A 26,819-nucleotide genomic window follows, 5' to 3' on the forward strand; every position below is an offset into this window, starting at 1 on the left:
ATCATAACCACGTCTTTGCATAATGGTTTCTGAGATAGCCAAGCAGGTTTTTGCTTATGTTTGGATTCAACTGGATGCCAGGCGGATCAAACCTTTGAGAACTGTACTGATGCTAACCATGGAGTTGGTTTCCGTCTATGTTTGGATACAACAAGGTGCCATTTTGAATCTTTCAGGAAACTGCCCCGATGTTAACCATCGTTTTCAAAACTGGATTATTATTTTGTTTCTTCAAAATCCCAAACAATGCTGAGCATGAGGCTGCTAGCGAGTTCTAGCTCAGGAGCAGGGAACACATGCTTTGACTGCAGAAGGCATCAGGCCTCATCCCTATGACCACCTGCAGCAGCAAGTGGTGTGAATTGTCTCCGCTGGAGAGCCACTGCCAGTCAGAGGGGAAGGCCGAAGCTCAGCGGTAGAACATCTGCTTTGTGTGCAGGAGGTCACAGGTTCAATCCCTGGTGTCTCCAGGTAGAACTGGGGAAAGACTCCTGCCTGAAACCTTGGATTAGTGGATTAGTGCTCTTCTTTCCTTTTCTCCCTCAGTTCAAACGTGTCTTGACAGCAAGCTTGTTGCCAAACATAAGGAAGAGATGACACCCAAAGGAAATACAGACCACAGAGTGGGAGAGACCGAGAGCTGCCTATGAGCTAGCTGTCTGCGCAGCCACTCACCTTCAACCTAGCAAAGAATCTCCAGGTGTTGCTGGACTGCAGTCGCCATTGGACACGCTGGCTGAGCCCAACAGTATCTAGAGGGCCACAGATTCCTCATCCCTACTCTAGTGCAAGGAGAGGGTCACCCTTTTCAAAATCCCCAGACTTGATGAACAGTGGGGCTAATATATTTAAGGCACATGATTCCCCCATCAAAGAACCCCAGGAACTGTTAAGGGTGCTGGGAATTGTAGCTCTGTGGTGGGTAAACTATAGTTCCCATTGATCTTTTGGGGAAGCCATGTACTTTAAATGCATGGGGCATATGCAGCCCGTGTGTCTGTGATCTCCTCTAGAAAGCAGCTCTGTGGTTAATAGTAAGGGAGCAATGCCTCCTTTTGTGACATAAGCCATTTTGGCTGTGTCCCTTCCCCTCAGTAACAACCTCCCCTGGACGTATTTTCATAGGACTTTATTTGAAAGGTAGATTCCAGTAAAAATCCATGCATTTTGTTGTTGTTATGACAAACAGACTGTTGTTTTTATTTGTATTGTTTTTCCCCCTTCCTCTTGCTTTATTCACCAGTAAGTAGCACAATCAAGTGGATTTTGCCCCTCTGAAAAAAAAAATGTTCTTGTATTTTTGTCTTTTTTTTAATATGAAACCCACTTTTATACAGAAAAAAATTAGAACAGGTGAGGCTTTTCCACTGAAAGGTTTTCTTTCTCATTGCACATTTTAAAACGTACACTTTTCCTCTCAAATTTTAAATTGTTCATCCTCTCACATTACCACAAAAAAGGAAAAAAAGCCCACCTCCTTACACAATTCTAAGCGGCCCCCCCTCCGAAAAAAAACTATACACTTTCATTTAAACAAATGAGGGGGGGAAATACTACTTCTTAAAAGGCAGGAAGAAACAGTAAAGAGACAATCACAGTTTCTAACTGTTTTTCAGACATGGCTTTCCCATAAGATTAGCTACTGAAAGACGAGAGTGTAGTAGTCTCTGACAACCCTCTTACCAAGCAATATTTCTATTACCCAAGCACTTAATTGTTTTGAAGTTTTAACATATTGTCTTTGACAATAAGGCTAAATCAAACCGTGCTGTATTCAGGGATCCTTGAATTCTTCATAGGTTGACCCTTAATTCTTCAGTCGGAGAATTTCAAACCAAAATTCTTGACCTGAATTTTATGTCAGCTGGTTTATTAGCCAGACAGTAAGCATGCTTAATCAGAACGAAGTCCTACCGCTTCTCATTGTGCTTACCTTCCTACTAAGTGCGTTTAAGGTCTGCACCACCCTTTCCAAAGTCATTTTGGTTTGGTTATACAATTTGGTTAGAGTTTTATTTTAACATATATATTTTTTATATATTTGCCGAATGCGAGACATTCTGTTCCAGTTTTATTCTCATTCGTGGAGAAAGAGAAGTGGAAATTGGGTGGCTGTCTTGTCATTTTTTATGTTTAGTTTTTGATTTCTGCCTTCTCTTCCCCTTCCCTTCCTCCTTCCCCATTAATGGTGAAATATATCCATTTTGTTAACATCTATTTATTGTAACTCTTCCCTGAGTCCATGTTTTAGGGTCGCTATAAAAATAAATAGTGTGGTTCTGATCTGACACCCCTGCTGCCAGTGCTGCCAGAGTAGGCCTTAATTAACCTGGCACTGTAGTTACAGTCTCCCCTTCGGCTCTTGCTGCAGATGCAGGATATGTGAGTCCAACCCCCGAGAAAAGCAGTCAGTAAAACTAGTTTCTGGGAGATTATGTTTCCTAAGGAGATGGAAAGGGGTATACGTTATACATTGGGCCACTTGGGATCTTGCGGCACCCGGTCAAAAAGGAAATCCATCCGGATCGGCAGTGAGGATCTGCAGACCCATTTCTGCATGCAGAAGGGGGGAGCAAAGTCGAGCATGGTTCAGGATCAGGATACCAGGATTGCAAAACCGATTGCTTGCCAGTTGGCACAAGTTCCGCTGGGGAAATAGTAATCCCACTGTTGTTTAAAAAAAACAAAACAACCAACGTAAATCAACCAAGTCCTAAGAAACTTCACAATCATTTTGTTCGTCTTCTCATATATATGTGTGGTTTTTGTTGTTGTTTATATCTATCTATCTATATCTATCTATTTATATATTTATAATACATGTAAGGGATGAGCAGAAGTGTAATCCATTTCTATTTTTACTTCTTGTTTCATTTTAAAAGTTCTTCTTCCCAATATCGAAAGGAAGATTAAAAAAGGGGGTCTATCTATCTATCTATTAAATGGACGAGACAAACAGATAAAGTCAATAATGACTGGTTGATTATCATTTCAATGGGTAAAGGGTGCCTGTGTAAATAGCAGGGACCCTCTCCTCCCCAGAGACCTCTTCATCTCAGGAAGAGCTATGGCTCAGTGTTAGAGATGGGCTGGAAACTGAAAAATACTACAGCCATACATGGACTAGAAGGAGATTGAAGCAAAGCCTAGTGGATTAGAAATACTTCTAAAAGCCACCAGGGGGCAGTCGGTCCTTTTGGATTTTAAAACACCTTCCCCGCCCTTAAAAAATAAATAAATTCTGGCACTGTGTTTTGGCACAAACTTTTTTGTCAGCCCTTAATTAAGCTGCAGTGAGGGAGAAGAGAGGGTTCCCTTATACCCGCTGAGGAACAAAACACCCTCTTGATCCACACTGCAGCCCCAAATTTGGCACAGTACGCTGTGGAAGCCATCTTGTAAGAGGCTTACGAGTGGAGGAGCCAGGGTCTTCAAAACATATATACGCACACGGATGTCCCTTTCAGATTCTGAATCTGGCTGCCCATTAGAGATCTTAACCAAGTAGGCAAGGAAAACTATCCTCCTTCCTCAAGCACCTCTGAGACACAACAGCATCCCCTCTTCTCCATCCCAGTGTGGGGTGGGGAAAAGTCCATCTAGGTTATCCTTGAGGTGCCTGTTTTGAAAGGGCAATGATGTTTGGTTTAAGTGTCTCTTAAGCTGTAGGAATGGCTGATCCCTGTCACTTCATTCATGAAAGCTCCCTGGTGAACATACTCCTCCGCTACTTTGCCCTCCCCCAAGGTGTGAGGTGTGAATTTGGGTTCTATTGGCGGGTTAGAAAAAAGGAAAGCAATGCGAGTTCATGGATGGATGAGGGAAGGGAGGGAGGGAGGAAATGCGTGGATGGATTGTTTTCTCGCTTTGCAACTTTCTGACTCTCCCAACCTACTCTCTGAGCTGTGTCTTCTCTTCCTCTTTCCTCCTCCCTATGCCCCCTCCTCCCTTAACTCCGTCCCTACACTGGCGTTGTCTTCCTGTTGAGCGTGTTGGTGTTGGAGGAGGTGTCTTTGCCCAGGGTGCCAGTCGCCCCTGCTACACCAGGCCCAGTCACTGTGACGGTGACACCAGGGTCCTTGGGGAAGGTGTTGTGCAGCTGCAAGAACCCACCGCCACTGCCAGTTGCGCCCGACGCAGCCGCGCCCGTCGATGCCGTTTCGCTGGCACCGCCGTAGAGCGAGCTGACGTTGGCTTTGGAGGGGTCCCTCGATAGTGTGTACATGGAGATGTCAGTGGAAGGGAAGCCTTTGAGGCCCACCGGCGAGGTTTCTCGAGACTGCGATGGCTCGGTGGAGCGGGAGCTGGAGCGTGACCGGCGGCGGTATCGGAAACGGTAGCTGGGCAGGCGCAAGATGGCCGACGACGAGGAAGATGGGTTTTTCAGTAGCTCCGTGCGGCTCTTGCAATGGGCTTCCCGGTTCTTCTCGATGTATATGTTGACGGCCAGGACTCCAATCATCTCGGCCAGGATGAAGGAAAGGCCACCAAAATAAAAGGACCAGCCGTAGGAGTAGTAGCTCTTCTTCTCGTCGTCACGTTTTGTGCCAGGGTCTCCGGCATTGGCTGAGATGTAGACGATGACACCAATGATGTTACTGAGGCCTGAGGAGTTGTGGAAATAAAGAACAGTGAAATGAGGGAGGCTGTGGGGTGGGCAGGTAGAGAAGGCAGATGACTCACTGCATATGGATATGGGTTAGAGAAAGATGAAAGTGGGAGGGAAAATGGTGGCAGTGAATGGATACGTCAGGAGTTGTCAAGGCTCGAACTGGGAGCTCCTGGCTCCGTACACAGCTGCCCTATATGTTGAGACACTGAGACACTGTAGCTGCACTGCCCTAAATCCACCTCTGGTAGGATAAGCAGGAAGAGAAAGGAAAGATGAGGGAATGAGTAAGAAGGTTGAGGTAAATAGTTGTGAAGTTGTAGATGCATGCATGAAGTGATAAAGGAAGGGTGATAGATTGGCAGAGAAATAAGCTGTGTACACATATCCAGCTTAAAACACAGCTAGGTTGTTCTTTTCGCCAATTCAAATTGAAACTGGTTTGAGGGGGGGAATGCACTGAAATGCAGCATTTCATAAGAAATGGAAGAATTGATACAGATTGTGGCTTACATCATGTGTATACCTCTTCCCAATGCAGTGTTGGGAACACCTGGATGCAAAGCAAATGGGAGTGTATACACAGCTATAGACTGGGGGATAAAGTTTTTGGTGGATCTCTGTCTGTCTGTCTGTCTGTCTGTCTGTCTCTCTCTCTCTCTCTGTTGTGTGTGTGAACTGACCACTGAATTGACACACACATGGAACTACACTAGAGAATCAGAGAGGGATTCTTTACCCCCACTCACCTGCAGCAACAAATAGGATGCCGGCACCTAGGATGATGTTGCGCTTGGACTTGTAGACACGGCTGGCAGCAACGCAGAACCCTCCCAGCAATAGCAAGATTGCACTTAGAATGGGGAAGATGCTTGAGGCTCGTACCACACCTGTGGGGAGGGGAAGGTAGGTTGGATGAGATTACAATGCAGGAAATAAGATATTTCTGAGAGCAGAGCTCTCTCCACAGAGAGAACTAGTCTCTCAGGGTGTGTTCTGAACCAGCCCTCCTCATCCTGACATGCAAGTTTTCTATGCATACAGGATGTCTTCAGAAAAAATCTAGAGGGAAAGAAGTATTTGATGGTGCAGTCTGTACCTTCACTCTGAAATGGTGGAATCCAGCAAGGTCAACGCTACAAGATTCTGCCGATAGTTTGCTTTACATAAGTAATGCCTAAATCAATCCACAGCCTCTCTAGAGCCAACTTCATTTACCTGCCTGGTTTTATTGGTTGTAACGCAGCATTGATGACTTGTGGCTACTGAGCTATGACACACCCTGTGTGCCTGTGTGTGGGCTGGAGAAGCAGTTGGAAACTGATGTGGGAAATGTTTCCTGTCGAAAGGTTAAAGATGTTGTTCATATTAATTATCTCCCCCACAACACTTTGGAAGGAGAGGTTGAAATTTTTGTAATTCACCTTGGACCAGTGCCTTGCCACAGTAATGGACTGGATGAGAGCCAGTAAACTGAAGCTCAATCCGAATAAGACAAAGGCACTGCTAGTGGGTGGCTTCCTAGACTGGATGGATGGGAGACCGCCTGACCTTGGGGTTACATTCCCTTTTAAGGAGCAAATATCTAGCTTTGGGGTGCTCCTGGATCCATTACTGTCATTGCCAGGTGGCCTCGGTGGTGTGGAGTGCCTTTGTCTGGTGGCCCGATTACCCTCCTATCTGGACAGTGGTAGACTAACTTCTGTGGCCTACGCTCTGGTAACCTCTAGGTTGGATTACTGCAGTGTTATACAAAGGGCTGCCTCTGAAGGTGGTTTGGAAACTTCAGCTAGTGCAAAATTCAACAACCAGGTTGCTCACCAGAACAAGACAATTTGAACATATAACACTGATCTTGGATCAGCTGCACTTGCTGACAGTTTTTGGTTCCATTCTTCAGGACCTCAATACCTGAAGGACCACCTCTCCTCATACCAACACTGACCCGGACTCTGCACCTGTCATCCAAGGCCCTCCTCTATGTCCTCCCTCCCCAAAATGTTTGGAGGGTGGCAACATGAGAAAGGGCCTTTTCTGTGGTGGCTCTCCATCTGTGGAATGCTCTCCCCAGAGAGGCTCGCCTGGCACTACCATTACATGTCTTTAGGTATCGGGCAAAAACATTTATTTTTACCCAGGCCTCTGGCCATTAAAAATCTATTGCCTGTTAAATGGGGGGGGGCTGTTATTATGATTGTTTTATTATTACGCTATGTATTATGTTGTTGTTATTATGCTGCATAAATTATGTTCTTAATGTTGTACACCGCCCTGGGATCTTTGGATAAAGGGTGGTACGTAACTTGAATATAAATAAATAGGCATGAGCCACCTCTTAGAGTTGCACATAGAACACTTGACTGTCCAATCACATTCCCTGAATCCATTCCCCACACTTCTTCCCTCCTGGCCTTCCCTTAGCATGTGGCCATTTTTAATAAATCATCCTGTCCCACAAAGAAAAGCAACAATCAAAGCCCACTGGAACCAGACCTTGCATACCTGCCAACATTTCACGAGTGAAAATGTAAAGGGCACGCTTGTAACACTCTGATTCTCATAGAAAGATTTACCGCCTCACAACTCTGAGCCCCTTTATTATATGTTGATGAAGGCTCTACTCCACCTCCTGTGTTCTGCCTTTATTTTAAAGTCAGACCTCTTAAACTGCAGCATGAGAAGGGGCAGGCTGTGCACTACATGGTGCCTTAGTGGTCATGCACAGACATTTATATATTTGCAGATACTCTAGTTGTTCTTATTTGCCATAGGTCGTCCCTGATTTTTTGATTTTTGTACTCATCCCTCACAAATCACAATCTTTTCTTTCCTTCTGTCCTTTTTCTTTATTTTCCCTTTTGGCCTCTTGGGGCTGTCTTGTTTGTTTCTGAGAGTGTGAGAACTGTCAGCCTTTGGAATTCTGCTCTCTTCCTGGAATCTCTAGAGGTTTCATGTCAGACTGAACAGTGAATACATCTTGTTGCTTTTCAATGCATGTGCATGCATGCAAGGGTACGATGCAGTGTACAGCCAGCTGTTCCACACACTGCAGCTGCTGAGGTATATTTTGAAATGTTGGTAACTTATTGTTATGAAAATTATTATTATTTTTCATATAGGTTTATTCCGTTTCAATTGTTTGTACACCACATACTTTTAAAAAAATCCCTAGCTTTAACCAAGTGAGCAAGCAGTCTCCCAGCTATTAAATCTGTGTTAAGGGGCAGGCAAGTAAATGATTAAAGTAAGCAAGTCAATGACCAGGGCTTTCAGCAATGTTGTAATGGGAGGGAGGGAGGCTCAGACAGCTATCCTTGGTATGAGAGCTGGGGTGTAATAAGCATGTCCCTATTTTTGTCTGTGAAAATTGTTGGGAGAGTATGTGCTTGCCTGCTAGAGACAAAATGTATCTTACCCCTCACTCAGATATTTAAATGTCATGGGGGCCTCAGGAGGGAGACGAACCTTGATGAACAACAATATTAGTATATTTCACACATACTTTAAACATCCTCAAAAGCTAGATCAGTCATTTAGGGCCCCACTCAGCAGAATTAGTGGGGAATCCCAAACACAGAAGGGCTAGCTTACCACGTTGGCCTGGTTCACACATAATGCTAAGCCACAGTCTGTTTAACGATGTTTTGTTAAACCATGGCTTAGCATTATGTTTAAACAGTGTCACAGTGACTGAACAATGTGGGGGTTTTGTGGCCATGGTTTCACTGGCGGAAGAAGGCGGGTGCGGAAGGTGCGGTGCGCAAAGGATGTCAGCCGCGAGGGCGGTTTCGGGGCAGCTAGTTCTGCCCCTGCACGGTTTGTAGCCATAGTTTGTGGTTGGTATACAAACCCTGCTTTGTTTTAACCGTGACACTTTCCCATGGTTTGTTTGGCCCCTGCACTCCAGATGCTCACCAAACTACCAGGCCAGAGTAATTGGGAAACAAACCAAATTTGGGGGGAACAAGCCATGGTTTGTTTGACCATCTTTGGGACAAATTGTGGATAACTCATGGTTTGTTAAACAAGCCACAGCTTAGTGTTATGTCAACCAGGTCACTGTGAAGTAATACACCTATAGAGAGAGGGAGGGCGTAAGTCCAAAGTCTAAAATTACCTAACCGCGCCACTGGAATAGGGGCAGCAGTTTAACAGCGATAAGGTCCAGAAAAAAGAAGGTACTGCCTCTGATTAAGAGAGACAGGGAGCAGCATATGATAATTTTTTTCAGAGTAGAAGAGTAGATTTACCTATGCGCAAGTGACTCCATCCTAACTCATGTCAAATCAGAATGGACTTTCAGAGGGACAACCAAGAGAACTCTTTTGCCGCCAGGGCTAATGTCAGTTCCAAAATGTGAGCTTCTGTGTCTCAGCTGTTACAGGCATTGGAAAGGAGGAAGGCAAATCTGTCTTCCATTGTTTTTGGTTAAAGGGGAATGTGAAATGGCTGCTCCTCTTTCCCTTTGAAAAATATCAGGATATTATTTTAAAATAAGTATCTATTTATTTATTTTAAATCATCTGTAGGCACAGGCCTGATGGAGCTGTTTAAGGGAAAGGTGAGGACTTCTGAGAAGAAGGAACTGTTAAGAGCACCTGGCAGAAAAGATTGTCATTCATAAATTCTTGGCTAATCTTTAATTGAAAAGACGAGAGTAAAAAGTAGTAAAACTATTAAGATGACATTGGCTTGCAGATAGAGAAGCGCCTCCAAAATTGCTTTGGTCATGAAGAACACCCACGTTGGGCAACAAGGCTTTGCCTTTGAGCGCCCGGTCCTAGAAATGTACACGGGATATTTGTACCCATCACTGGCCTGAAGGCTCCTTCTCCCCCACCTCCCTCTCACCACGGCAAGAGACTTGCTGTCCAGGTTAGTGTTTAGGGGCGACATTATTCTGGACAAATATCTGCACCAACTTTTGTCATCCCCAAAAGTGTACCATAAGTGTGCTGTTTGAACCAAAGCTTTCACGAACTGAACTAGACTTGCTAGCTGGCTTTGGGTCAGAGGAGGTGAGATACAGGAGGTCTCTGAATAAGATCTTCCATATGTGTTTTCTTATTGTTATTATTGTTGTTGTGGTGGTTATTAAATTTATTACCTGCCCTTCACCAGCAGGTCCCATGGTGGGTTACAACAATATAGAATTCAGAATTAAAAACAGGTAAAACAGAATACAAGAATAGGATGGGCCTTGAAAACACACACCTCAGGTATCAAAGGCACTATTTGGTGTCAAAGGCACAATTTGGATTAGGACCTGAGGTCAGTATTGTGTCTCCAGCAATGGCCAATGAGATGCCCCTGGAAATCTCATCTGGATGGAGGCTGTAGCCTGCTTTGGGATGGAACTATCCCCCGCCCCCTGGCTGCTGCCGCTGCCCCTGCCTGAAAAATAAAATTCACAGCCTGAGATTACTCCTAGATCCAGTTGGATGTCTGTCACCAGAAACTCTTTTCACCTGTTTGGCTGGTTTGCAAGCTGTGTTCCTACTGAGAGGAGGTGGATCTGGCCTCAGTTTCCCATGCACTAGTTACATACAGACTGGCCTGTTCCATTGTTCTCTACAGGAGAACAACGCAGCTTGGAATTGGTATAAAACCCAGTTGCCAGGATACTTGGTAGGAGCAATGCAGTTGAATCATATGCAACTTATGTGACCTCAAACGCAGTGGTTTCCAATCAGTGTTCAAGGATCAGTTTAAAGTGCTGATTAATAGCTTGGTCTCAGAACGTTTAGGGCCTTAAAGATTATCTTTATATTTGCCCATATGAACCTGTCTAGGCTTAGATCAGCAAGGGAGACTTTGCTCACTGGCGCACCATTAGAAATTATTTGATTGGTGTGTACCACGGACAAAGCCTTCTCAGCCGCAGCACCACTGTTGTGGCATTCTCTCACAGGGAAGGTCTAACAAGCTCCTTCCCTTCCCACTTTTAGACAGTGCTTGAATGTGATTGACAGCACTGCGTTTTGCTGGTTTTGAATGCTCCCGTGTTTTTCTATTTTTGTGCTCTACTTGATTTCTAATATTGTATGATATTGTTGTTATAATTATTTTTCTTTGAATATAAGTCACTTTGGAAAGTTGGTTTGGCAAAAGGGGTATAAATTAATTAAATAAAAATAAATAGACAGATAAATAAACAGAAACAAGGAGATAACTATCTATGGCCACATGCTCCAAGCGCCTGGTAATCCGAGCTGTATTGCTTCTGAATACGGAGGATGCAGTTAGCTGTCATGGTTAATACCATTCCCCCATGAATGTCTAATCCTTTTACATGAATGACCTCCCGAGGGCTAATGTTACTTATATGCAAGCACACAGGCATTTCTCTCTCTCTCTCTCTCTCTCTCTCTCTCTCTCTCTCTCTCTCTCTCTCATCTCCTTCTGACCAGCCAGTTTGCATTTAAATTTACCTACATATGTGAATCAAGGCAGCACCCCGCCCTTCCCTTAAGAAAGTTTCATGAAAAAATTTAAATGATATTCAGGGCAGGGAAGAATCCTTTTTTTATTTTTGCAGTTGCTTTTGCAAATTCAAGGCAATTAAATCACTGCAGAGCCCTAATTTGGCTGGATCCTCTACCCCAGAGAGTAGTCAGCGTAATGATGATTCCAGCGCTGCATTTGGTATTTACCTGGCGGGGGTGGGGTGGGGTGGGGGGTGCAAGAAGCCACTCAGCAGAACTGATGGGGAATCCTTGGCATTTCTGACACAGCTGCATCTACCCTGCTGCTGCCTCTTTATAACTCGTCAGTAATCCCCAACATGAAGAAACAATGAGTGAACTCCTTCTCTGCAACATGGCAAACTCAAAGGAATCCATGGCACTGAGAAGCAACTCCATCCCTTTTGCAGTGCAATAACTCCCCCCCCCCCAGAAACCACAATATTTGATGCATCCCCCCCCCTTTGATACGTAGGAGTTGCTGTTCATCTCCAGCTAAATCCTGAGGGCGGCTTCTGTATCTCAGCCCCAGCAACCTCTGACACTGAGATTCAGTGGTATTCAAACTCTGTTTCCCCTGGTAACGAAGAACAGTAGAGACACATTACTGCCGAGGCCAAGGCAGGGGAATGAATAAGCCCCCTATTTATACGTACGTAGGAGGTATTCCGCGCTGTCGTGATCGTAGTCTGTGTCCTCTGGAAAATGGTTGATTTTCACGCACACCCCTCGCTTTAGCCCTAGAGCAGAGGGAGACAGAGATGACCAGCATTCAAAGCAGTTCTGTGAACGCGGCTTGAGCTCAGAGCAGCGTTTTTTGATGCATCTCCTGGTAATTGGCTCCAACTTCGTTGGGTTTTCCGTGACACAAAATGTTCCCTACCAAATCCCAAGCTCTTACAAAATCTCAGCGCAGTCTGCCAAGCACCATTTCTCAAGGCAGGCCCGGCCACTATAAAGCGCTACCTCATAGGAACATAAGAAACTGCCTTCTACTGAGTCAGACAACAAATCCATCTAGCTTGGTATTGTATATGCTGGTCAGGGTTTCAGACCAGAGTTTTTCTTAGTCCTATTTGGAGATGCCAGGAATTGAACCCAGGACTTTCTGAGTGTAAGGCCAATGCACCACTGAGCTATTGCCCTTCCCAAGAAGCCACCTAGAGCACCTAGGGGCACTGGGGACCTTCTTCAGGCCTAGAGTGGTAGGTTAGCATAGTCACCAACATTGCTCTGATAGTCCCCCAGTAAGCTGAGTTATGACTGGCTAGTTGTAAGACCTATACCAGGCTTCCTCAACCTCGGCCGTCCAGATGTTTTTGGCCTACAACTCCCATGATCCCTAGCTAGCAGGACCAGTGGTCAGGGATGATGGGAATTCTAGTCTTAAAACATCTGGTGGGCTGCGGTTGAGGAAGCCTGACCTATACGGTGGTTGCCAGCTCATTCAGGAAAAATGTCTAAACTTTAAGGCACAGGGCGAGTCTCCACTTCACTCTCAAGATGTGGTGATGGTCAGGGTCTTGGGTGGATTTAAGAAGGGATGCATATTTTCACAGGTGACAGTTCTATAATGGCTATCCAGCCACAATGACTAAATAAAATAGTCATATTTATGTGTGCCATTCACTACAGGGTAAAGGTGGGGAGGGCTATTATCTTTGTGTTCTGCTTTTGGGCTTTTCTGAGCTGTCTTCTTGGTTGCTATGGGAAGCAGGATGCTGGATTAGATGGTTCTGTGATCCATCAGGACCCTTCTGGTGTCAGCCTTCACCAGACCTGGTGGTCTCCATATGTATTGGGCCACAACACCCATCGCTCCTCCACTGACCCTGCCTGTTCTCCTTTCTACACCAGGCCTTGTTGTCCTGTGCTGCTGAGGCATTCAGTCAGATAGAAGCAGGCCTATCACCATGATGTCACATTTAAATGGCACTGCATTTATGTTTCTCTTAACAATCTCACAGTGCCCATTCCCCATGGAAAAGGCAAAAGCAGGCAGCATGGTTGCACCAGCAGGAGTTTGGGTGTTTGTCTCTTTTTAATTTTATTTTTTAAATTCTTGTGCTTTAGTGCAAAAAAAAGAAAAGCAAAAAAGGAATGAACATTAAAAAAACAGCCCAGAAAAAGGTGAATGACAGCCTGTTTAAAAAGTAACGAGGGAAGGAAGGGACTGCGTTGCAAGTAGGGATAAAAGGAAAAAATCAATTTTGTTTCTGTTTTGCCGAGAAACTACCCAGTGAACCAAAAGACAATTACTCTTTGAAATGTACATTTCTCTGAATTTTGCAATGCTGTTCCACACAACATGCACAAAAAGCATATATGGCAAACAAAAAATGCATTATATTAGGGGGAAATAGCTTGTACCAATATGTGTATTAGACAAAAATGCATCCAAAAATAAGTATTTTAGGAGAAATGTGCAAAATGAAGCTGACAGGTTTTTCCCACGAGGATTAAAAAATATATTCAGGTTGATGCAGAAACTGGATTTAAGATTGTAAAAATGAGAAACAGAGAGAACCCAAATTGGACAGTTTCATCCATCCTTAGCTGCTGGCCATGTAATGATGGAAGCGTAGGAAGCCAATGCAGGCAAAAATCTTGCTAATGAGCAGCTTGATGAGGAAAAGGACGGGGGCTGAAATTAGTCTCCCTCTCTGGAGCTGATAATCTGCATCATTCCAACCTTTCTGAAAGGTCTCTGGAATTCAGGTACGAGTGGTAGGTAGTGACAGTGTAATGAAGGAATGCAGGGGCAAGTCATGCAGAGCTGAGGGGCTTCACCAACTCTGTCACCATCGCAGATTGTAGGCTACGCCAGGTGGGTCCCAAGTGGATCTGGTGAGCTGGAAGGGACCCTGAGGATAATCTAGTCCAGGCATAGGCAAACTCGGCCCTCCAGATGTTTTTAGGACTACAACTCCCATCATCCTTGACCACTGGTCCTGTTAGGTAGGGATGATGGGAGTTGTAGTCCCAAAACATCTGGAGGGCCGAGTTTGCCTATGCCTGATCTATGCCTGCATATTCATTGCAGGAATATGCAGCTGCCCCACATGGGAATGGAACCTGCAACCTCAGTATATCAACATGCTCTAATCCACTGAGCTATCAATGATTCTGTTTAGGGTCAGAGATATCACCACAAGCCGTGACTCTATAAAACCAGAGCACCAACAAGGGATTTCCTCTCAGTATGAACAGGGCTTCAGAGGCTTATTTAGGGCCACAGGTGAGGGAAGCAGCTAGTGTGGAAGGACCCTAATTTTGCTCTGTGGGGTGTGGCAGCATGAGCAGGAGGAAGAGGGCAGGGGGCGCAAGCACCTGCAGACCTCTGAGCGTTTAAAGGCTTCCTTTTTTTTGGTGAGAACCTGGGATCTTTGACTGAGCCTTGTGTGGGCAACATGGCAGCCTGTTTACTGTTATGTGGGTAGAGTGAGGAATTCTAGAGTAAGGAGAGAGCTTCATAACAGCAACAATATGTACTTGATTGCTGTTGGTGTCCTGCCCAGGCAGGATTGTGGTGGGTTTACAGACTGCAAGGGCCACATGGGGGAGGAGAGATGGGGCAGGTTTTCTCCCTCACTGCAGCTGTATCTCCAAGGACAGTGCTTAGGTTTTCTTTTGTAAGATGGCCTGCTTTCCCAGTTACATAGGAGAAAGCAAAGGGGCACACTCCAGATTAGGGACTAACCCTGCTCCCTGCCTCTGGTGACCCCACCCATTAAGAATCAAGCCTACTCCTTGCTCTATTGCTCCATTGTGTATTCTGTTTCTTGGGCACAAGTGTGGCTGAATGGTGGGACAGTGGGATGGGATGTTGGTGGCTGGCTTTTAGAATATATCTATATAGACAGATTCTTTCATTGCTGCTCCAGCTGCCTTCCTCTCATCCTGTCTCATCAACTGAATCTCTCAGTCAACAGCTGCTAGGCCATACTACTGGATATTGGGTTGCTGCCAAGCTTGCAGCTTAAGTTTGGAATTGTCATCCTTTGTCTCACTTGTGTTTTACAGAGAATCCAGATATTATTGCCAGCTTGTTGCATTCCAGTGTTTTCTTCAGAACCAATTTGTATTATTTCTATTCATTTATGCAATAAAACTGCTGCGTCAGCCTGTCTGGTGTGGAGCAGGAAACCATTAAACTCTTCTGAGCTACTGTGCCTTTAGTTAGAAGTGTCTGTCTTGTGGCTTCTGCCTCTTAATTGCTTCCCATTCAGCATGGCTGGTGAATTGCCCTGTAATTAGCCAGCTTCTATTCCCCGTAAATGCCGGGGGAGGGGGGGTGTTGATGACTGGTATCCTCTCATATTTTCTTCCTCTTTTCTTATTGTGAAATAACTTTATTTTACAATACGGAAGACAAAATAATGAGGGAAATCAGTAATCAAACCCTCCCACCCCACAGGGTAGGAACTCACTAATTAAGAGCAATTAAGAGGATTCATAGTTAATACTGCTGACACATTACATAGGAAGCAATTAGAGGTAGAAGCTGCAAGGAGAATCATAGAATAGTAGAAGAGTTGGGAGGGTCATCTAGTCCAACCCCCTGCGATACAGGAAGCTTCCAATTAAAGTTGCAGGGGGTGTCTGCTGAATCAAGCTTACATAACATTTTGCAACAATCTTAGCCATGAGCAGAACCACCACCTGAATTTTCTTTCATGCTAAGTGGGGGAAAGCAGTGCCTCAGCAGTACTAAACCGCCCTTGTTTGTAGATGCCCTTCATTTTTAATCAGCACTGAACTACAAAGATTTATGCCTTAGGACCTAGGCCCAATACTTTTCTCGCGAGTTCTTTCCACTAGTTTCATTTCCTCTTCTTCCAGCCTTTTCTCATGCTAGATGAATCGTACACTAAGGGCTTCTCCCTTGTCGCATCTTTGTTATTATTTGCTCCAGCTTGGTGTACTGTCCTACAATTCTCCTGTCTCCCTCTCCTTACTTTCCAGTGTTTCCCCACCCTAAACTTGCTTTTCCAGAGAGGGTGTTCAGATTCCTGGCCAGTGGCCGCCCCTGAATCCTATTCCAGAATTTTATTGAATGGATTAACAACGTTTGGACTGCGCCCCTCACCTTCTAAGCAGCATATCCTCCAGAGGCCTGAATGGGTGAGCCCTCCAGGATCTTTCTTGTCTTTCTGTGGGGTTTCCTCAGTAGATATGTTGGTGGTATTGCAGATGAAGGCACGGGCATACAGCCAGTAATCTGTGCCAATGGCGATGATCATGAGGCCAAAGGCCGCAAAGGCCCCCACAGTGGTGAGCAGAATCTGGACACCTTTCTCACACCAGACCATCCTCTCCTCATTCCAGCGTTTAAGTGACTCCAGCTTGGCGGCAAGAAAGAAAACTGGGAGTGGTGAAGAAAAATAGTGGTGGTGATGCTTTCAAGGAAGCAGGTGATGAGTGCCTTGTCTGTTGTGGTCGGTATCCTCTTCCAGTGGGCAGAATCTAAAAGCACAAGAGCTTTTGGAAAATGGCACCAGGAGAATATTGTCTTTCACCAAGTTCACTGTGTAGAAGAAACCGGGATATAAGATGGGCTGGGAAGGTTGTCCTACAACTGTTGCAAAACCCTAGGGAATCCTGTGAAGAACACAAGCAGAGCTGCTTCTGAATTGCTTCTGACTATTAGATTCTCATGGAAGTGCTCTCTTCAGATATTCTGTAGAATATGTAGTTGGACTTCAAGATAAGTTTCCAGAGAAGGTGCGATAATTTTTGGAGAATAGCTGGGAATTTTATGGATGGTTTCTGAGGAAATTCTGGAGATCTGTCAGACAAGTTCTCTGGAGGCCACAGTCAGAAGATGAAGGCTTGGGTAGCAGTTGGAAATAGCCAGGGGAGGATAACTGAAGAGTTTCTGGATCACTGTTGTGCAAATCCCGAAGAGCAGGTAGAAAAACCTCTGGGAGGCTTCATCTGGATTGCATCTAGATGCCTATTGGTGGAGTACTGGAAGGCTACTATGGAATATCTAGGTACCTACTGGAGATTTTCTGGGAGCTTGCAGGAGCCTTTCTGGAGGTGTACTAAATTACAACTGGAGAGGTACTAGAGATTTCTGGGGGGAAATCTGGATCGCCTCTAGGTTCTTCTTCTTCTTCTTCTTCTTCGACTTTCAAATATATTTTGTCGTAAAATTCTGTTTCTTCTTAATATGCAGCTTCAGCAAGTTTCAGGGAAGCCTAGAAATGTTTCCCGTTTCTTTATGCCAAGTTTACTTGACTTCCTTTTTTTAAATGTGCTTGTCCTCTGTTTCTTCCTTTCGGGTTTCTCTGAGTTTGGGAGACTTTGAGTTTCAGCTTCTGCTCTTCAGTTTGAGGCACACGTCGGTTTATGTGGATCGCTTCATCTCTCTGACTCAGCTTGACATGGAGCCAACTAGCTGTGTGACTTAATGATTTCTGGGCAAAGGGGAGGAAATGAAGAGAGACAGAAAAAAAGAAGGAATTGAGTAAAGACATGCAGAGGGGGAAAGTTTTTAGCCCAATCCCTGATACCTTGATGTTCACTGCAGGTATTCTGGTCCTCAGATAAACTATTTATTTATTTATTTTATAAATTATTATTCATTAAATAAATCAATAGTTCATCTAGTGATTTGCACTCCTATCCTTATTGCTAGTGGACTTGGTGGTTTACAATAACAAAACCAGCAACAACTGTAGAAGCAGGAGAAATTGAGTGTAAAAATAATGTAGGCACCTGTAAACAGTAAAAGGCAATGAAAAGGGCCTCAGCCATTAGTCAAAGCTATTAAAGGCATTTGATAACAAGACATTATTAATTTAAACAACACAGTTTAAAAGTATATAGTTTGATGAGGTGGTGCTTAAAATAATTCAAGACCGAATTTCCCAGCTCTGTGTCCTTCCTTCACAAACATGTACTTTCCCTCAGCACCATGGGCTAGCTGCCCTCTGATGGGTTCTTCTCAGACTTGTATTTTACTTTCTTCCAAGATTAAAATAGCTTTGCAGTCATCCGGGGTGGAGGAAAGGGGGTGTGGTGGGGGTGGCCGCCCCAGGTGTCACCACTGAGGGGGGTGGCAAAATGCTGGGCAGCACTCACCACGGGGCCTGCAGCGTGCCCGAGCCATGCGTCTCTCCTGGGAGTGATGCGGTGGCTTGAGTGCCCGCAGGCTCCACGCTGCCCCAAACGGTCCACCCGCTGTCTCCCCCTCAGCTGTAGGGCGGCTGAGTGGGAGGAGGCAGACAGACTCCTCGGAGGCCCCGTGGAGCGTCCTGCCCTGGCTCACCCTGCCCCACACGCGGCTGGCCCCACCCCTGGGCGCAGGGCACGCACACTGCCTGAGATGCCCAATTGACTTGCTCCGCCGCTGCAGTCATCCCCATAATCAGGATTTTTCTGTGCCTCGTATAGAATCTTCTGTGAAAGGAAGATGCACTTACAGTCCCTATCACCATGGCTGCGTAGACACATGCATTTAAAGGACACACATGCCAAGAATAGTGTGAACTGCAAGTTACCCCTCACAGAGCTATAATTCCCAGCACCCTCAAGAAAGTACAGTTCCCAGGATTATATGCAGGTGGGGGCATGTGCTTTAACTGTGTGGTATATTCGCAGCCCATGTCTAATTTGGCCCACAGAGAGCAGGTGAAGAGGCAAACTTCCTTCTGGGTGGTTCCATATCTCAGAGGTGGATTTAGGGGAGCGTGATCAGTTCGCCTGCGCTGGGTGCCAGGCCAAGAGGGGGCCGCAGGGTCCCCTGTGACAGTGACTTACAACAGAAGGCAAGAGGCCGGGGAGGCACTGAATTTTGGCGTTGCACAAGACGTTGCTGAAATTTGAAAGCCCAAACTCCGCCACAGGATTTCTAATTGCAAATTGGTGTGTGTGTGTGTGACATGAATAACTGCTTCCCTCATACTGCATATACATCTGTTTGTGGGAAATATGCCCACAGCCACACTGATTTTTATGGGGATATATGCAGATTAGTTTCAGAGATGGCTTAAACATGCAAACTCCTTTTCAGGCTTTAAGCCAAGAAACATAAAGCAACACTAAAAGGGTGCTTCTCTGTCTAGCATGTGCATAATGAAGATCCTTCGTCACCGAATACGCAGGACTACCAATTAGAGTCCTTTCTATCAATTGCAGGTTGGCCAATTGCAAGGGAACATAATTATATTTTTCCAGCTATGTTTATGCAGTGCATACCCAAGCCACCATTTGTCAATGGAATAAAACAAAAATATATATAACACATCAGGTGGGACCATTTATTTCTTCACTTGCTGGGTGACCAGGCACAAGAGACTGCCTCTGATCATGTGCCGAATTCGCAACTATTGAATTGTCATAGCAAGCCCCTATGAATCAAAAGGGGCAGGGATTGGATTTCAGAGAAGAGGTCTGTGGCTTCTGCAGAAATTTAAGCTTATTTCAACTTTAAGTACTTAGTACATAATCTACACCACAGGTGTGAACTGGTTTCACAGTCATTCCCTTTCTGCAAGCCTGGACCTTAGGAGTCTGTCAGATCTCAAACAGAATACTGTGCCCTGTCACCAAACTAAAATTCCCAGGATCCTTTGGGGGAAGCCATGAATGTTAAGCAGGTATAGAATTGATACAAATTTGAAGCGGACCCGTATCCTTGTTAGTTTTGTATGAAGATTGCTGTTCCACTGTGCCTCATCAACACATTGCACCCTTCGAGAGTATTGCTGTTTTCAGGAGGGATTCAGTCAACATAGTGACCAATTCAGGTTGCAGCATGAAAGATGACTTGGTGCTCCTGTGAAACAAACCTGCTTCCCCCAAAACCACATTTTTTTGCAATAAAGAAAATGTCTGCACCGGAAAGTGTGGGATAACATTTGCTTGATGCAATGACATCTAACCTCTATGCAGACAAACCAGAATGAATGCTCAATAAATAGCAAATGTCATCTGACGTCCCCATCAACTTTGTGCAAATAGATCAAGGTGCGTGCTCAATAAACAGTTTGTCTGGAAGTGACTACTGTGTGAGGATACACCATGCAGGTTTTAAACAAAATTTGGCTTATTTTCTTAATTCCTTTACAGCATATCACCCAGCCTTTCTCTTTCATCTTTCCTTCTTTCTTCAGTTTATTCCCACACCCGCCTCCACACCCTCAGTATCCTGGAAGGCCCAATTAACAAAGTTTAAGGGGATGACTAAAAAGCAGCTATTGGCGAAAACTTGGGCACTGGGTGGTAAGTGATCATCTGGCTCCACCTGAAATGATACAGAAGGTATCGGCAAATTTGCAAATAGGCCACACATTTATGAAGCTGAAGTACTGAACAGATGAGATCTAAGGTCTTGCAAGCCAACTGTACAGAAGTAGCCTAAGGCTACACACCATATATGTAAAGCATATTCTTCTCCAACAAAGAATCCTGGCAACTATAATTTGCTAAGGGTGCTGGGGATTGTAGCTGTGTGAGGTTCCCTGGATTATTTCGGGGAAATCGTGTGCTTTAACTGTATGGAATTCAGAATTTACCAAAAGAGAACAGTGATCGCAAACATAGAATATGAGGCATCTTGTTTTATCTTTTGCGCAGATTTAGTAACATTGCCAACCAAACAGAAAAGGGGAAAGCAATATATTCCACCCTTGTATACCTTGCAGTTCTTACTTTGGGTTCTTCCTCGGACAAGCCCAAATCTCCAGCTCTGCCAACCACTGTGGAGTTTTGCCCAGACCCGTCAAAATTTCACAAGTAGCAATGGGAACACATTTAAATATGAAATGCCTTGAGCAGTGCTATTTTTTCTGGGGGGGACGCAGGGGTACGCATACCCCTAAACATTTTGTGAATCTAAGTTTGGCCTCATTGAGGGGCAGTATTTCAATATGAGTAGGAAAATGAGAATATGCCTAAACATTTTTTAAAGAAAAAAAGCACTTGCCTTGCGTATATTTTAATGGCAGACAGAAAAGTGAAGAGAGCCTCCCCCAGGATGCATATACATAATACCTTATCAGTATTGTTATATATTTATTTATATCCCAACTTTTCCCCTCAAGGTGGTTTACAGATAAAATAAGAGCAGATAAAAACATGAGGGGGTAATTTTTAAAAACCAATTATGTTTCTAGGGGTTCCAAGTGCTTACCCAGGGTTCGAACTTCTTGGAATGAGGGACAGCATAGACTGCAGTGTCTCTAGGGTGTCTTATTTATTTATCCTACTACAGAACTGCTATTCCCAGCACCCACTACAAACTACAGTTCCCAAGGTTCTTTTGTGAGGGTGGGAATGAGTTTTGTATATGATTTCAAGGCATGCTGTGTACACAGTGCCAGACAAATGCTGAGTTTAGCCAACCTAGTTTTTCATTTGAATTACACATTTGCAAGATTCGAGCACCGATATACAGTATGTGTCACTTATGAAATCAGTGCCTAGGTGTGTTTTTCTTTGCTTTGCTGTTTTTGGCCTCCTATAAATACTAATTTTGGCTGACAGAGACTTAACTTAATATTGGGGTCATCTTGTACCTGGTTTGACAGCCTTATTGATTTGCTGGGTGCTCCTTTCCATTGCAGAGAATCCGGGACTCTTATTCTCCAGATTTCCCACATCTACATCTCTTTATCACACCCTGTCTCTCACCCAGTCCCAAAATATTCCGCCCCCATCCCAGACATTCAGAAGACTGCAAGATACAGTTCCCAAGTGAAGATGGATGATAATAAGAGCACCAGAGAAACAGACTGATTGGGAATGTGAGCTTTAGTGTTCTCTACCCCAGAAGGAGTCGGGTGTACACGGTTAGAAATTAACTATTATACAGGAGAATAAGAATAATAAAAGAGAATAATAAACAGACAAACAAACAAGCAAGCAAGCAATAATAATAAACTGGTTACTCAATCCTATTCATGTCTGCTTAGAAGTAAGCCCCATTGAATTCACTGGGACATGGTGCTTCCAGATAACCTGTTTATTGAGCATTCATCCTGATTTGTCTGCAGGGAGACAGAAGATGTTGGCTACTTAATGAGCATTCATTCAGATATGGAGGGGTGGAGTTGGATGACGAGTCAAAGCAAAGGTTATCTCACCTTTCCCACTGTATTTCCCGATCACCTTCCTTACTGCAGAAAGCCCGATCTTTGGGGAAGGGGGTTTGTTGCGCAAGATCTCGCAATCAGCAATAATTGTGCTACCTGGATTTGCCGGTACATGGTTGAATCCCACCTGGAAATAGGGATAAGTCTGGAAGCGCCTTTATTTTCAAGTAAGTGAAATTGGATCCTGGTCTTATATAAGATAAGATGGGCCTGCTGGATCAGGCCAGTGGCTCATCTTAGAATCATAGAATCATAGAGTTGGAAGAGACCACAAGGGCCATCGAGTCCAACCCCCTGCCAAGCAGGAAACAGCATCCTGTTGTCCAGCATCCTGTTCTCACAGCGGCTGACCAGATGGGAAACCTGCAACCTGGACTCAAGCGCAACCGCAACTCTGCCTACCTGTGATTCCTAGCAACTGGTATTCAGAGGCAGCAGGCCTCTGGCAGAGGTGGTGGGACATGGCTGTCGGAGCTTGAAAGCCTCTTTTGCTCTCTGTGCCTCATTCCTTTTCTAAAAATTCTAGAAGCCTTGACGGCCTCCACTAGCCAATATTTTCTGAAAACTACACCAAGCTCGCTACAGCCCTGACGGAGAGAACCCAGGCGTCCTCCTGTCTCAAAGGACCTCTCCTGCTGTTTGAGTCTATGGTTCTCTGCTGCACAACTACTGAATCCAAAGAATGGTAGCTTATAGCCCCCAAGCCAGCAGTGCCTATTCTCTTGCTAGAGTGCCCTTGATGGGTGGGAAGCAATCTATCCTAACAGTATCCATGGATACCATTTATAAAATATTGGTGAGAGCTTTAACTCCACCCCCCACCCCCCGCCACTAGCTGCCTTGAGGCCTAGAGAATAGTGGAGATGCAGATAGATAGGCAATGCCATCTTCAGTGACCTTGGAGCCAAATTTGTAAAATAAGGAGTGTGCTTTAGATAACTGAAACATGGAAAGGCTTCAGGAATGGTCTGGTTAATTTTTCACAGCTATGATAGCTGGCTGGGTAAATAGATCTTTTCTTTTTTCTTTCCTTTACCAGATTGTGCTGAATATTGATACCTGCACTGTTTCTGGTGAGTTTTTACTTTCTGACTAGTGTGTTCAAGATGTTTTTTCTTTGCCATCTTTTGTCTCACTTGCCTGATAGCATCTGCTTGACATTATATGACCTGACCGATATGGTCAAACCCATCTGAATTTCCTTTTTTTGGGGGGGGGGTGTGCTTTTGTTCAGTTCTTTCAGCTGTCTCATCATGCGACTCATTCAGCCATTTTGTTTGCTAGGTAAGAACTTTCCTTGAGATAGCTAAAGAAAAATAAAGAAAGGAAAATTTACATCTGGTTTAGAGAGCCTTGGACGCAGGAGGAATTTGATGGGCAGATGGCTCATTTGAGGATGAATGAATGAATGAATGAGTATATGTCTGGGTGTAGGTAGTTAGGTGAATGAATAGATGGAGGAGGGAAAGTGAGGTAGGTTGACTGGCTGGTGAGGGTTTATGAATGGATGGAGTGTAGGTTTTGGAATGGCTGGATAGACACAGGGAGATGAATGGATACTACCAGGAGAGACACTAGGGGTGCTAATGGAAAGAGGGGTAGAATGTTTTAATTCATAGGATGTTATGTTTAAAGATCAACTGGTTAACTAGTAGATGGGTTGGTAGAATAAGTTTATGGTGAAAGATGGTTGAGTTAAGTGTTGAACAAGATAGAGAAAGACTTGAGCTTATTATCCTAATAGGAGCCTAAGTAACATCCATCAGTTTTCTGTATCCTTTTCATTTGATGGAGGTTTCTCTTGTACCATGTGCCCAGCCATCATTAATAATAATAATAATAATAATAATAATAATAATAATAATAATAGCAGAAGTATGGTAATATATAATCTGCTTTACTTGGGCTGCTTACAGTGGCCCCATAGCCCCACATAATACAGCGGAATCATAGTAAAGCACACTATCAGAGTAAAACAAATACTGTAACTACAACGGGAATTGAGAAACTGAACTAGGGTTTCAAAACAACCACCCCCAAGACCTCTGATAAGCAAATGCAACGCAGTTCTCCTTATTCAAGGTGATGCTCTAAACGCCTTTCTCAGTCAAAAGGTCTTGCACATGACCCCCGCCCCCCCCCGCCCCAGCTCTTCTCTGTTTCTTCCTGCCCAGAGTCAACTGTATCAGCAGGTTCAAAAGCTCTAGTCAAAAGCCACTTCCAACTGCCACTTTGAAGACTATGCATGCTCAGAAATGCTGAGGACTGAGACCCATATTATACAGCTGGTTCTGAATCCGAGGCCCTCTAGACTGGACAATCAAGCACCCAGATAGACTCTAGAAGTACTGGTAGGTAGGTTTCTTTACCTGCTAGTTGCAGCTCCCCTCTCACATAGGACCCTGGAGACTCCCCACCCCCCAACCCCGCCATCTTAACCTAATGTAAATCTGTATAACCCTTTCTTTCCAAGAGAATCCAGGAGTTCTGCCGTTCAGCATTGGAACACTCCCTGTTCTAAGCCACAGGACTTGACTTCCTTTATGCTGAACCCAGGAGTCCCAGGAAGGAAAGCCAGGAAGGGCTCCCCACGTCCCACTATCAAAACCCCTCTCCTTCTTTTACAGGGACTTTGATGCTTTGCATTTTCAGAGGTTGTCCATCCCCCCCCCCCCAATATTCTGGTGATTCTTCTAACAAGAAAATCTCTCTTGTCAGTGGCAAATGGCCAGATGGGAGATGGATCTGAACCCTGGAAAGCCAGACAAAGATTGGCATTTTGTTGGGGTGTGCGTAGCCCCCCTTTTGCAGAATAAGGCCTTAACCTTTGCAGCCAAACTCTTGGAAAGGTGGTCTGCGGTGATGATACCTTCCCCCCCCCCCATCTTCTTATTAAAGGCATGGCTGGTTCGAAGCCTCAATGCAAAATGCCGGGAAGAGCTGGCACCTGAGTGGCAGCGCCGTGCACAGTTCAACCTAACACTGACATGGGCAGCTCTTCCTTTGCTTGATTTCCTCCAAGCCCTCCCTGCTGAATTCCCCATTCATTCAACAGCTGCTCCCAATCGGCAGTTCTTTTCAGTAAGGCCAAAAAAACCCAGCATCGCTGGAAATTTCAACCAGCCTCCCCTCGCCCGCCCCCCCTCCCCGGTATTCTCAAGCCATGCTGCCATTCCCAACATGTGTATGTTTTTTTCCTTGTCTCCCAAAACAGGGGGAAGGGGGGAAGTGTAAGAAAATAAAAGAGGGGGGAAATGCAATGCAAAAAACCTGGCTGGTATACAATTCAAACCCACCTTCAATGTCTTATTTCCCCCTCTTGCACATGCAAGCCTGTGTGTGCAAGCAGTAAACGTGGAGGGAAATTCACCAAAAGAAAGAAATCCACAGGAGAGGGACACAAAAGTATGGTGCCAAGGGAAATTTATTCCAGTAGATCTGTTGCATATATGCTTTAGCAAAGGCAGTCCGGAGGTGGACATCACCTGAAGCGAAGAGGGAAAAGGCAGTGCCTGGGAGGACCAGAAATTCATTCTAGCAACTGGGGAGTTGTGGATTTATTCCTTGGTGCATGAGAGAGAATCATGACACAGTTGTAAAATCCTTCTCTTGTAAATCACAGGCATATTCCACCACCACCACCCCCAGCTCCTGAATGTCTTGCACGTATATCTTTTGCAGAACAAGGGGGGAATATTGAGAGAGAGAGACAGACAGACAGACAGACAAGAGAGAGAGAGAGAGAGAGAGAGAGAGAGAGAGAGAAAGAGAGAGAGAGAGCGCTAGCAGGCTTACCTTGCAAAAAAAGGGGGGTCTGTTTTCCAAAGGTGTCACACGCTGGGGGTGGTGAGAGACGGCTTCTCTTTTTGTCCCCCCACCTAGCAGTGGGTTGTTGGTGGCACCAGCCAGAGAAGATTCTGCGAAATGGCGTTTTATATCGAGGGGTATTTTGCTGTATAGGAGAGAGATGCTAGCATGCTGTTATTATGTCATTGGGAGAAACCATTGGACGAAGGAAAAAAAGAAGCAGCAAGCGAAAGAGGCTGGTTAAAGGAACGGAGAGGCATATGGGGTTGGGATGTGTGTATGTAGGGGAGGGGAGGATGGGGGGGCTGTGTGATGCCAGAGCGTTGTTAGGCATTGTGTGTGTGTGTGTGTGTGTTTCTGCATTGGGCCACCACGCATACCAGAATGGATTGCTTACTGTGTGTTGTGTGGATGGATCACTTGAGCATTGTTGTGAGCTGCAATGTTTGTGTGTGTGTGTGATGAGCAAACAGTGGGACTTGGGGTGGTGTCACACAAGTGTTGTTGTGAGCGTTGTTGTTGTTGTGCATATGCATCCTTCTTTTCTGTGCTGCAACCCCTCCCTACACAGTATATTTGGAGCTATAACGTGAGAAGACATGATCTTCTTGCTTACATGTTCTTATGTATGTTCTCCCATGGTTATATACCCTAAAGTGTTGCATTTGTAACATTGCATTGTGTGTTGGGGGAAGTATACAAATAAATATTGTGGGGGGAGGATATGTCTTTCTGAGTTTTCTTAGACAAGTCTCCATCGGCTGCCATTACATTACAACTGGTCATATTGGATTGTACTGGCTGGGATGCAACATCCAGAATGGGCACATCATTGTT

General features: G+C 44.9%; 1 protein-coding gene and 1 long non-coding RNA gene across 3 annotated transcripts in view; one reads left to right on the forward strand and one right to left on the reverse strand.

Moving 5' to 3' along the window:
• LOC310691770 overlaps positions 1–26,819 on the forward strand; it is a 73,811-nt gene that overhangs the window by 35,071 nt on the left and 11,921 nt on the right. For both annotated transcript variants that reach the window (XR_014518559.1, XR_014518560.1), the window contains exon 3: positions 23,215–23,248. This is a non-coding gene — a long non-coding RNA (uncharacterized lncRNA). The remainder of the gene's footprint in view (positions 1–23,214; positions 23,249–26,819) is intronic.
• Positions 1,115–26,482, reverse strand: CACNG8 (calcium voltage-gated channel auxiliary subunit gamma 8). Its single transcript, XM_083471763.1, has 5 exons — positions 25,971–26,482; positions 16,163–17,495; positions 11,730–11,813; positions 5,359–5,499; positions 1,115–4,605 (listed from the first exon to the last, which is right to left on the reverse strand). Exons 2-5 carry the CDS (start codon positions 16,383–16,385, stop codon positions 3,962–3,964), a joined length of 1,092 nt encoding a protein of 363 aa, XP_083327889.1. The 5' UTR covers positions 16,386–17,495; positions 25,971–26,482; the 3' UTR covers positions 1,115–3,961.

The sequence above is a fragment of the Podarcis liolepis genome, assembly GCF_965112155.1.
Source record: "Podarcis liolepis genome assembly, chromosome: 13".
NCBI lineage: Eukaryota > Metazoa > Chordata > Lepidosauria > Squamata > Lacertidae > Podarcis > Podarcis liolepis.

Coding starts and splice junctions, on each gene's coding strand:
- CACNG8 (XM_083471763.1), bottom strand. CDS start 16,385: ATGGTCTGGTGTGAGAAAGGTGTCCAGATTCTGCTCACCACTGTGGGG. Junction 5,500..11,729: donor CAGCGCGGAATACCTCCTAC/GTACGTATAAAT, acceptor CCCTCCCCACAG/GTGTGGTACGAGCCTCAAGC. Junction 4,606..5,358: donor CATCCTATTTGTTGCTGCAG/GTGAGTGGGGGT, acceptor ACAACTCCTCAG/GCCTCAGTAACATCATTGGT.